General features: G+C 35.7%; 1 protein-coding gene across 1 annotated transcript in view; it reads left to right on the top strand.

The window, feature by feature from the left end:
- The window catches only part of LOC128227952 (circadian locomoter output cycles protein kaput-like), a 31,501-nt gene extending 20,052 nt beyond the window's left edge, over positions 1-11,449 (top strand). The window contains exons 10-15 of the mRNA XM_052938937.1: positions 1,134-1,281; positions 1,807-1,952; positions 3,454-3,785; positions 4,236-4,304; positions 4,875-5,046; positions 5,665-11,449. Of these exons, the coding sequence (XP_052794897.1) occupies positions 1,134-1,281; positions 1,807-1,952; positions 3,454-3,785; positions 4,236-4,304; positions 4,875-5,046; positions 5,665-5,954 (1,157 nt within the window). The 3' untranslated portion in view covers positions 5,955-11,449. The remainder of the gene's footprint in view (positions 1-1,133; positions 1,282-1,806; positions 1,953-3,453; positions 3,786-4,235; positions 4,305-4,874; positions 5,047-5,664) is intronic.
- The last annotated feature ends 1,639 nt before the right edge of the window (positions 11,450-13,088 follow it).

The following is a 13,088-nucleotide window of genomic DNA, read 5'->3' as shown; positions in this document are numbered from 1 at the left end:
AGATTTGTGTTTCTGGAATACTGGCAAAAGAGTTTTAACGGCTTGTGTGTATATCATAAGCATATGATAAGATCTGAGTAAAATGTAGGGAAGAAATATTACATTGTTACATCGCTTGTGTTTGCAAGGTTTTATGTTTAGCCTGATGTTGTTTTCATTCAAGAGTATCAGAAAATTCCATTTATCAGGTTTAATAGATCTACTGTCTGGAATCCAGACTGCATCATGTCTGTTTTACTATGATTTGTATGTAGGGAAATATCTAACAGTTTTTTTATGACATGTTTTATTTCAAAAGCTTTTGCTCAGTAATTGACATTGGATTGGGCTTTGGAATATAGTGAATATTAAGAGCCTTATCCACCTGGAGTTTTAAGACTGTGCTGATTAACAACTATGATTCATGTTCATTGTTTATTGTGTTTCTTAGACGTAAAGCTGAACTCTCCAGATTGAACAGTTTGATTTATTTATTTTCTGTCTCAGAATCAGCTGATTTTGTGACCAATCTTTTCAATTCAGTCAAATTAGATAACTAACAAAAGAACAGATCTCAATTGTTTGGCAAACTGCCAATTTCATTTTTTCTTTACTGTTATGCACCAGTCAATTGTAACCACGGCCCCTCAGGTCCGGGGAATAGCGGGGACTTTGACTTTGGGTCCAGCCAAGCCCGGGCAAGATCCCCGCCCTGCGGGCACAAACTGCAGGTAAAACCCCCGCCAAATGCCCCCACACCCCAGGGACCCTAAGTAAGGCCCATTCCCTGCCTTGTTTGGTGCAAAGACAAAACCACCCCATCTATCCGGCACTGCGGGCCACCTGGAAGGTAAAAACACTGCCCATTTCCCCGGCTATCCCCGTTATACCCCTGGACCTGGGAGGGCCGTGGTTACTTGACTGGTGCATTAGTAACGCTTTTAGCCATGAAACATAAATTTTCAATCTTTAACATGAAAACTGCTAACTGGGCATTTGTCAGCAGTCTTATGTCATTGGTTTTCAGACATTTACGTAAAAATTGGCTCCTTCCAAGACAAAAAATGAAAAAAAAATTCAAAGTGGTCTATCTATGAGAATGCAGCTTTAAATGTTGAGTAGTTTTCAATATGTTGAGGTATGATTTGTTTCAGTGATGAAGACAGGGGAGGGTACATCATGTTACTACCGCTTCTTGACAAAAGGTCAGCAATGGATCTGGCTGAGGTCACGCTACTTCATCGTTTACCACCAGTGGAACTCTAAACCGGAGTTTATCAACTGTACCAACACTGTCGTCAGGTAACAGGAGGGGCTGATATCTATGACAGGTGTCTTTTTCATCATTTTTCAGCTCATGGTAAAATGACCATTCTTTTAGGTTACTTAAATAAAGCAATAGAAACCCTGTGGGCAGGTCTGGTTAAAATACTAAACTCAACTTCATTCAAAGAAAGACCTGCTAACGAGATTTTTATTGTGTATTAAGGTGTTTCTTAATTATATGACCGTCATTCAGTAATTATGTCTCCCCTTTTCTGAAAAGGAAACATTTTGTTTTTTGTCAGTATACTAATTATTTGTTTTCTTCAGCCAAATTTTGTCCATAACAGAACTCAGAAACAAAAGGAAGGAATTAAATGAAACTTAGAGCATATATATGTGGCAATGTGAAGTTGTGCACCTTGCAAGATTTTTAACTCTTGGGCACTTTGTTCCAAAACAGATTGTCATGTTATTTTGCTTCTGAATCAAGATGGAAGAAGTGAGTCTCTTAATATCATATTAATCATTGATATCTACTGTCGACCCTTTCCTTCCCTGTAGCTATGCAGATGTGCGTTCCCAGCGTCAGCAAGAGATGGGCCTGGGCGAGGAGGTCCAATCCCGTACAAATATCGAGCCCAAGCCCCAACTCATCTCACGCTGTAGCTCTGTTGGATCTAATTCCAACAATCTGCCAGACTCTAATGGTAGGTTGAAAAAGTTTATTTCATTGGGCTTTTTTCTGTTATTCAAAAACGTCAAGCTACTATTTTGTTTAGTAAAATTAAAAAATCAATGTTTCTGGCTTAAAACTTTCAGAATTTCTTAATTTGGACAATTGACAATAGTAAATGAATGATATTTTTAAGGAATCATAAGACTAAAAAAATGGCATGGTTTTTCCATTCAGAATTTAAATATTGTGCCACATCACGAGAGCAATATTTATCCATGCAAACATTTCAATAACTTTTTATTACACATGCCTCAAAAGAAAAATGTCATAAATCAGTGACTGCATCTATAAACAGCATATTTCGAGACCATTTCAGATAATCAAGTTTTAAATTAAGAATTTAAAATATAGATGCTTTGCGTTTTCTAGGCACAAAATGGCAACCAATTGTGTAATGTACATGATGTTACTTCCAGTGCATGATAAAAACTGTGCCATTTTTTCACCACTTGTGGACATTGAGTGGAAAGGTCTGAGACATTCAGCAGACCAGTGAAAGTTTTCCCGCAAACTTAACATACCAAGTATTAACAGATCGGACACCTAGTATCAAATTACCTTTGGTCAATAGAAATATCATGGGCATTGATTGTACATACAGTGAAACTGCGTTCCCTCGAACAAGCGGTCGTTCGAGAAGCGGTGTTCCCTCGAGGTCGAAGCTTGGTCCCGAACTTTTTCCTTCTATTTACATATAAAATATACCCACGCTGCATCGATACCTAATTATGTCGAGCAGTCGAGCAATATCCTTGGTCCCAAGTACACAAATCGTGCAGATAACCTTATGGCTCCTTCGAGGTCATAATTTCACACTTTTTCCCGAATGTGTGTTCCAAAATAAACAAAACATTTGCTAGGTGTTAAAATTTTCGCAAGTTGTAAAAATTGCAATGACAGTTGAAATGCAATTTGATATGGTGTGAAAAACCGCATGACCGATATTAGTTGATATGGGCATTTGAGATGATAATTATGAGAAGTTAATAACGAGAAGTTAATTTTGAGAAATGTAAATGAGTAATACAAATATGAATAAACACTACCATATCGATCCAACATCGGAATCTATGAAAATAATTCCTTCTTGTCATTTTGCTTTGCAATATGGCAATTTTGTAAAAATAAAAAATTCTATTTATTAATTTATTGATATTACTTTTAAAATTTATATTTAGTATACATATAGTATAAGACAGCCTTTGAACATATAAGCGATTTCCACAATGCAACACATAATCGCTGTCTTAGTAAAGAGACGACTTCAAACTTAAAAAACACTGAAAGATATTTCATAACAGACTGGAGAATTGAAAATCGGGTTGTTCGAAACATCGGTTCCCTCGAGGTTTAGACTCGGCGACCTCGAGCGATCGCAGTTTTACTGTATGTAATGATATTGAATACTTGATATCTTGACTTTTCTTAATTGTAGATTGAAATCCATCTATTGAAATCTCTTATTTCCCCAGTTGGTGTAAGTTCCGGCTATGATGACACTGGTCGAGACAAGCTTGGTGCCATGCAGTCTCCAACATCAGGTACCCCTGTCCGGTCCAACACTGTATCCCAGCAGCTGCAGAAATTCCTACAGCGACACTTGAAGAAACAGCAGCAGCAACAACAGCAGCAGCAGGAGGCAGTAGCGACCCCGCCTCCCTCCTCCACCAACACCACGTTCTCCAGTCAACAGCTTCACCGCCTGTTGTATAACAAGCAGAACCAGGGGCGCCCGGAAGAACACCATCAGACCTGGATTCTTCCCCGTCCCCCACAGATGCCTGAACACTTGCCAAGACAACAGGTTAGATTCTAATGATTGCTTTACATTAAGTAATTGATTTGCATGAACAAAACTAACTCTTTTTTCATCATATTGATCATAAATTATATTCCACTGGTTATGTCTTTGAGTAGGCCTTAAAAAATCCATTTGGTCTGGGTTATTGACCTTACCTACGAAAAGGGCCCTACTGTTTTTATGTTCATTTGGATTTTTTTTGTGTGTGTTTTAATTTGTAGTTTAGAAACTTTAAAGCTTTATACTGAAGACTTCTTTAACACCATTCTCCAATGATAACAATAATGCTCTTATATAATGCTTCATGAAATAAAAAAAAGCCTACCTACTCTACCTGTTTTTGAAAAGAATGTAACCCTAACTAAACCAATTTAAGTTGGCCATATTCATTAAGGTTTGCTCTTTACTAAGCTGTGTGATGACTTCATTTAAGAATGAATATTCGGATTACAGATGCCACAGGCGTCTATGATGGGTTTACTGAACAGCCCAGCCAGTGGTCCCAGTCTCATGTCACCTCTGGTAAGTTTCTGGCAACAGTATAGAAATATTATTCATGGCTCCATAGAGAAGGCTAAGTGTGTTTATACCCCAGCCACTGATGTTTGAAGGGGGTATATTGGAGTCACCATATGATCAGTTGGTTGGTTAGTTTGTTTGTTTGGGCGAGTAGGAATCTGTTGCGAAATGTTTGTAGAGCAAACTTCTTCTCAAGTTTTTGACATGAAGTTCTGAGACTTGGTACACATGATCACCATGGAGTGCCTTAGACATTTGCAAACAAATTTCAGTCTGCCATTGAAACTTTGAAGCTAAAGTGATGTTTACTGGATAGCCAACCAAGATACATATTGTTCTTTCCATGACCTTTTGACCTTCTTTTATATTTCTATGAAGCTATAGCAATGAAATTTGGACTATCTGTACAGTTTCGCGAACAAATAACATTTAAATCTGTTTCGGACGGCAGGAATTATGCAATATTGCATGTCCAAGTTTGAGGGATTTTGTAGGAAAGTTGTCTGCAGGAAGTAGTGTTGGTAATAGTTAAAGCCCCAAACAGAAGTTTCAACACCAAATATTGTGTTGCAGGACATGCTACCGACAAACATGTACATGACACCCGTACAGAAACAGCTACACGAGCAGCTCCAGCGAAAGGCAAACCAAGTGCAGTCGATGATCTTCAAACAGCAGGAAGAACTGAAGCAGATACACCAGCAGCTTCTTTTTACACAGGCACCTTACCCTGGCAATAGCGCTGGTATGTAGTTAATAGACATGTATGCTTATTATGATGCTGTTTCTTAAGCCGCTCAGATTTCAATATTCCTTATTGTTAGAGCAATGTAAAATTGCTAAGGGTTGACTTAATCCAGATTAAAGGCCATGTAAGATTGGTGCTGGACATGACTCAATTATAACATAACTAACAATGCATGTAAACATGTGTATCATTGACAACATTTAAAGTACTAGTTTCTGTGTACCTTGCCTTTTATTACATTAATTCTCAATGGTGTTTTTGAATGTTTTAACTTTGATATGTACAATGGTATACTAATTCTTTATTAGTTAATCTGTAAGTTTTCCTTGTTACAAAGTTGTTATACACAAGCCAGCTTTTGAGGAAATATTGATTTATATTACCAACGTACAAGCATATTGACCATTGTTTTGTTATGTGTTTAAGCTCCCTATAGCTGTAATTATTTATAAAGTAGTGTGCTGCTCACCCAAGTGGTCCAAGGTTAGATCCTTAACTGGGATATCAGCCTAGATTGTGGGTTTGTCAGCTATTTTCACAATACTAAAAATTGGACGGATGTATCTGTTCTTTAAAACTACTACATGTATAAACTATAATCTTATATGTTTTCAGACCAGCTGTGCATGATGGGACTGGACAATGTGCAGGGTATGGGTGTGGCTGGGGGTCCAGGATGTCAGATGGTGACCAGCTCCGCCAGCCAGGGGCCCCAGGGTGGGGACCAACAGGGTTCCATGGTGAACATTCCCCACATAATTGTGAATCAGTCAGTGAACCCGTCTGTGAACCAGTCTGCTCCTGTTCGCCCCTACACCATGATGAGAGACCCCGGGGACATGTATCTGTCCCTTCCCTCACAGGAAAACACTGGAGATCAGCTCAATACGAGCCAGCAACAGTGACTCACATACATGTAGCTGCCATAATGTTTTCTTGTACATGTACAAAAGTCATTTAGGCTTTAAAACATGTATACTCTCAACAATGGTTTGGACGGACTGCCATATATCTGACTGTAGGGTCGTTAGAGCCAGTGTTAACCTAACTTATCCGGTGTGTAATCTGACAATACTGGGATCTCATATTTTACCAGAATTATGGTCAGCATGTGTCATTTGTACCTGATGTTGAATGTCAAAAAGATAGTGTATGTGAAGCAGTTTCATGGTTAGTGCTGTTTTGTCAATGTTGAAGAGGTTGATTACTCTGCAGCGCAGTTAAGGTTCAATCTCATATTTTTGTAGACTGATGAAGTGTATTTTCCATTCGGTGTATAGCTAGCATAAATAAAATAGATGTGTATTTTTCTATTATTATGTCTTACATGTTTCATGTTTAAGCTGTAGCTTGTACATATGTTTGTTACAAAAAACATGAATCGCAGAACATTTCACTGTAACAATATCAGATCACTTAAATTTCATACATATATTCTTGAAGCCAAACACAGATGCCAATGACCGAGTGGTTAGTGTATAAGAGTCAGGATAAGAGGTTCCGCAATTCAATCCCCACTCTGACCTTTGTTAGTGGGTAGTGATAGTTAGTTCAATCCCCAATTGGATCTTTGTTAATAAGTATAGATAGTTAGTTCAATCCCCAGTCGTATCTTTGTTAATGAGAAGTGATAGTTAGTTCAATCCCCAATTGGATCTTTGTTAATGAGTTGTGATAGTCAGTTCAATCCCCAATTGGATCTTTGTTAATGAGTAGTGATAATTCAGTCCCCACTCAGATCTTTGTTAATGAGTAGTGATAGTCAGTTCAATTCTGACTCGGATCTTTGTTAATGAGTAGTGATAGTCAGTTCAATACCCAATTGGATCTTTGTTAATGAGTGGTGATAGTCAGTTCAGTCCCCAGTCAGATCTTTGTTAATGAGTAGTGATAGTCAGTTCAGTCCCCAGTCAGATCTTTGTTAATGAGTTGTGATAGTCAGTTTAATCCCCAAATAAATCTTTGTTAATAAGTAGTGATAGTCAGTTCAATCCCCAATTGGATCTTTGTTAATGAGTAGTGATAGTCAGTTCAGTCCCCAGTCAGATCTTTGTTAATGAGTAGTGATAGTCAGTTCAATCCCCAATTGGATCTTTGTTAATGAGTAGTGATAGTCAGTTCAGTCCCCAGTCAGATCTTTGTTAATGAGTTGTGATAGTCAGTTCAATCCCAAATTGATCTATGTTAATGAGTAGTGATAGTCAGTTCAATCCCCACTCGGATCTTTGTTTATTAGTAGTGATAGTTAGTTCAATACTCGGATCTTTAGTAATGAGTAGTGAAAGTGATCACTCAGGAATGGTAAAATACCATATAATGACATGTAGGTAGTGATTTTTAAACTGTACATGATATGTTTGTTGTGATAAAAGCTCTTTTGAGCTAATACCATGTTTTTCATTGCGATGTTAACAATCTGACATATCCCCTTCACAGATCAATATTTTCAAGCTCTTGTTTAACAAAAAAAAACAGAGCTTAATACATTTCAAATATACAAACATAAAAAACAGCAGACAGTTCAAACACAAACTGACAAAGTAAATATAGTTCCATCAAACCAATGTGGCAACAAACAATATCACTTTTAGCCGGCAATTTTACTTTGATTCTGAAACATTTGTAACATCAGTTTTTGATTCAACTCCACTTCTGAGCAGCATTTTGTTATCTAGCCTTGATCATGCCTAGCATAAAAGAAAAGCTTAAGGCACATAAATGTACCCTGTTGCATTTCACAACTTCACAAGTAATTCCCAACACAGCTGCAGCTATTAATGAATTGGTATCACAAATCTTCATTGATGAAGGGCAAGCTCAAAATTTCACTTTTCATAACATTTAAGTATTAAATCCATAGATTTTCTTGATCATGGCTGTTTAAGTATTTTATTTGCTTGGATAGTCAGTGAATATTGTTCATTATTGTGTATCTATTTTATTAAAAACTAAATGCCATCACTGTGCCTAAATTTTCTTTCATAACAAAAATACTTATATGAATATTCACATGTAAATATGGTCTTACATTCCATTTTCAGAATAAGTTGGAAACATATTTATTTCGCTGTTTTTTTCTTCTGTTTTTTTAAAGCAGCTTTTTTTATTTATCAAAATGATTGTATTCTGTTTAGCAAGATTTTTCATTGAATCCTTGAATGTTATAGATTGGTGAAAAGCTGTGGGGCACGCGGGTTGGGTTGGCGTTAGGTATCCTTAACCATCTAGCATTTAAGTTTTTTTTCGGTGTCATAAATACAACAATTTTACTAGGACAAATATTAAGACAAAGTTTCTTATTCCTTTCACATATTCATCAGTGTTTATCCAGTCTTCATGAAACTCAATCAGAATATTTCTCAGCATGATAATAGGACAAAAGTGAATTAGGGTCATCTTGGGTAAAAAAACTAGGTCATTAGGTGAAATCAAGAAAATAATTTCATTCATAATTTCCACAGTGATTGTCCAATCTTTTTGGAAGTCGGTCAGAATATTTGTGTATTTGTCAATATGATATTTAAGATTTGTTTGAATATGGGTCATCTCTGACTAAAATCTAAGTTATTGGGTCAAATATCAAGCAAACTTTGTCGTTGAAATTTCTTATTCCTTTCATAAATTCTACAGAATTTATCCAATCTTTTTAAGAATCTCAGTCAAAATATCTCTCAGCATGATATTTTGGATCAGTATAAATATGGGTCATCTCCGGTCAAAAACTAGGTTTGACCAGTGTGAATGCTGGTCATCTCGGGTTGAAAACTGGGATTGACCAGTGTGAATATGGGTCATCTCAGGTTGAAAACTGGGTTTGACCACTGTGAATATTGGTCATCTTGGGTTGAAAACTGGGTTTGACCAGTGTGAATATGGGTCATCTCAGGTTGAAAACTGGGTTTGACTACTGTAAATATGGGTCATCTCAGGTTGAAAACTGGGTTTGACCAGTGTGAATATGGGTCATCTCAGGTTGAAAACTGGGTTTGACCACTGTGAATACGGGTCATCTCGGGTTGAAAACTGGGTTTGACCAGTGTGAATACGGGTCATTTCGGGTTCAAAACTGGACTTGATCAGTGTGAATACAGGTCATCTTGGGTTGAACACTGGGTCAAACCAGTGTGAATACAAGTCACCATTCAAAAACTGGATCAAACCAGTGTGAATACGGGTCATCTCTGGTCGAAAACTGGGTCAGACCAGTGTGAATATGAGTTGGCAGCATTTACTTTTGCCTCTATTAAAATGCATCCTGCTGCAAAATCACATTTGTTAAAATGAAAAATCTGGCTTTACTAACCCTTTGTTTGTCCAGTAATAGATAATAAAATATAAATATATGAAATATAAATATATAAGGGACAAACATAGGAGTGTTTTCCATGAATCAAAGAGGAAATATCATGTATTCCTATTATAATTTAAATTGGAAATTTACTACCTCATTCAAATATTTTTTTATAAAAAAAAAAAAAGATTAATAAATGGACTCGCTGGAATATCACCACTTAAGCAATAATATTTTCCAAGCTTAAATTGCTTACATTCATGCAAAGTGATATTTTTATATTACATGTGTGTAGTTTTCTCAAAGAAAAATATGTGTTGGTTACATTTAACCAGAAACAAGGTACCAGTATATCATGTGATAGATAAATGTACTCAAATATTTAACATCTTGTATATATTTCATGTTAGTTATGATATTATTGTCTGATTTCATACCATTGTGTTATATTTCAATACACATACTAACGAGCATGAAATGTATATTTTGTAATTAAAATACATGTGTGTATGTGTGTGCACATATATTCACTTTCTATTTACAAAATAAGCACCAACAGATAAAATAGTGCATTGCCTTTTTATTGTATGTCTGTTTTATTCCTACAAACCAAGCTTTCCCGGTTTCTATTAGAACTGTTGTTGAGTTTCCCATTAAGCTCATTCCCATCATTTCTTAACATTCCAAATTGTTCAAAATAATTTCCATGTATTGTTCTCACTTGACTGTCTGTATCATCATTTCCATGTATTATTCTCACAGGGCTGTCTGTATCATCATTTCAGTGTATTTTTCTCACTCGGTTGTTAGTATCATCATTTCAGTGTATTATTCTCACTTGGTTGTTTGTATCATCATTTCAGTGTATTTTTCTCACTTGGTTATCTGTATTATAATTTCCATGTATTTTTCTCACAAGCTTGTCTGAAGAGTATTATTCTCACTTGACTGTCTGTATCATCATTTCAGTGTATTATTCTCACTTTGTTGTCTGTATCATCATTTCAGTGTATTATTCTCATTTGACTGTCTGTATCATCATTTCAGTGTATTATTCTCACTTTGTTGTCTGTATCATCATATCAGTGTATTATTCTCACAGGCTTATCTGTATCACCATTGAAGTGTATTATTCTCACTTGGCTGTCTGTATCATCATTTCAGTTCATTATTCTCACTTTGTTGTCTGTATTATCATTGAAGTGTATTATTCTCACAGGCTTATCTGTATCATCATTGAAGTGTATTATTCTCACTTGGCAGTCTGTATCATCACTTAAGTGTATTTTTCTCACTTGGTTGTCTGTATCATCATTTAAGTGTATTATTCTCACTTGGCTGACTTGGTTGTCTGTGCCATCATTTCCATGTATAATTCTCACTTGTTTTTTCCGTATCATCATTTAAGTGTATTATTTTCACTTGTTTTTTTTTCCGTATCATCATTTCCATGTTTTTATTTTTCTTGGTTGTCTGTATCACCATCAAGATATTGCATAAGGCATTTGTTCAAAAAGTTGTGATTTCATTGGCAGGACTTTATTTTGTTTTGATAGCTGGATTTAGCTATATCTATTAACAAATTATTTTCACTACGCACAAAAGAATTTCAGCAAAAAAACAACATTTTAACTTTATTTTGTTTAACTGATAGGGAGAAAACGCATCTACCATAGCCGCTTGTGTAAGATAGGTTCATCCCAACCCTCGTCAGAGTGTTCTATGGAAACTCAGTAAACCTCGTTTCCGCAAAACATCCTATGCTCGGGTTGGGATCTTACACTCTCTGCCACGGAAGATACTTATAATCTTTTTTATTCAGTGTCATAAAAATATTGATTGACCAACAACACCGTGAATAATATCTTGGTGGGTAATGTGAATAATATCTTGGTGGGATTAAAGGACACGGGAATTGCCTAGGTATATGGATTACACAATTGTGTTTGTTATACATTGTTTCATGGTTGCCCTCAGTACATCATATTGTTAATAATTAATATAGTTTATTGTGTGTCTTATTACAATGTTGTTACGTCTGTTGTTTATGGATAGTATTTGTATATAAAAAAATAATAATTTAAGAGAAATAAATTGTTGTTGATTGAATACTGTAGCAGTTATTTATTTTCACCAATAATATGTTTAGGCGATGATTTTCATTGAGAATCTGTTTCATTACTGTTACAGTAAATACCGTACAAACATCGTTGATTACCGTGAAAAAAAAATACAGAATACACAACTTGAGTATGGGTGGTAAATTAAAAGATGTATATTTTTCTTTCTTCTTCCATAAATGAAATTAGGAATTAAACACTGCAAAATTGATCAACAAGTGTATAATCACAGAAGATTTGTGTATTTTATAGAGAATGCAGAAGAACTTTTGAAGTTATAAACGTGACAATTGTATGAAATTTCATTATGTCCATCCAATTCAAACACAGAAGCCTTAAAGGCGGACATGTGGAAACAAATGTGTCCAGAATCTAACAATTTGTTTGTTTATTGTTATTATGAACTCACCAAAGTTCATAAAGGGGAAATAAGAACATAAAGAGGGCAACCAATGAGAGGATACCACACTTATTATTCCAGAGAGATTTGATAAGACTTGAAAAGGATTAGGCACAGAAAAATGAAAAAAAGGGAGTTTAAACACGTATATTTAAGCCTCTCATTTGATCCTGAATTTTGTCTTATCATATAATGCTATGGATATCAATAACCATTTATCTCATTTACCATAATATTTAATAATGATAAATTACATAAATTCCAGTTACCTTGTTAATGCAAGTTTGTACACATACGTAATATACGAAAATATGCTTACCATAAACTAAGACAAATTATACGCAATGAAGTATTCATGCATATAGTATCCATTTTCCGATAAGTGGCCTTATATTACTACAATCACTGTATATTTTTTCTTGTTATCCTTTTCATTTAAAACCTTATCATGGCATGTGTGTACTCGGTGTTGTTTTAAATTTTACAAAACATTACATTCAGTTATACCAATAACTTTATGTCCTCAAAATGTACAAGAGTCGAGCCCACGAGTCAAGCCCATAAACCCAGCCCATGAGTCGAGCCCACGAGTCCAGCCCATGAGTCCAGCTCATTACCCTAGCCCTTGAGTCATGCCCACTTGCCCAGCCCGTGTTTTCTAGTTTCATTGTGAGTAGGCCATGATAGAGATGTATAACTAGAGGCTTGCCTTGTATAACGACGCGGAAATTACCAAAAGACGAATCGCAAACAAATGAACACATTTCGGGTGGACTTGTGCGTTATAAGGACGAACAAGTAAGAAAAAAAACATACATGTGTTGCTTATCTATACTATTAGACCTTCAGGACAAGCCAGTGTGATTCACAGTTGCAATGCTCACTGGCATAAGCATTAACTAATAACCTGAAATAATCAATGATTTGTGGGTGCCTGATGCCCCCATAGTTTTAGGGTATTATCTAAAAGCGTTATACGCGTAGACGGCAACTAGACGTAAGTTCCGACGGTTAAAAAACTTCATCATGAATTTAAAATAAAATGTTGACGTTTTTTGTTAGTTTACGTGGTAGTATAAATCAGCAAACAATACATATTCAAATAATTGTTAAGAATACCAAAACTAGTATGGGTCACTAAGCAACAAAATGTAACATTGTCGCCAATGGCACGATCAAATGACCAACATATTTGTGGATCGGGTATTTAAGGGACTAGACACAAGAT

The sequence above is a fragment of the Mya arenaria genome, chromosome 3, assembly GCF_026914265.1.
Source record: "Mya arenaria isolate MELC-2E11 chromosome 3, ASM2691426v1".
Lineage (NCBI taxonomy): Eukaryota > Metazoa > Mollusca > Bivalvia > Myida > Myidae > Mya > Mya arenaria.
Note: the sequence above shows the minus strand (reverse complement) of the source record. Positions and strands in the feature narration are given on the sequence as shown.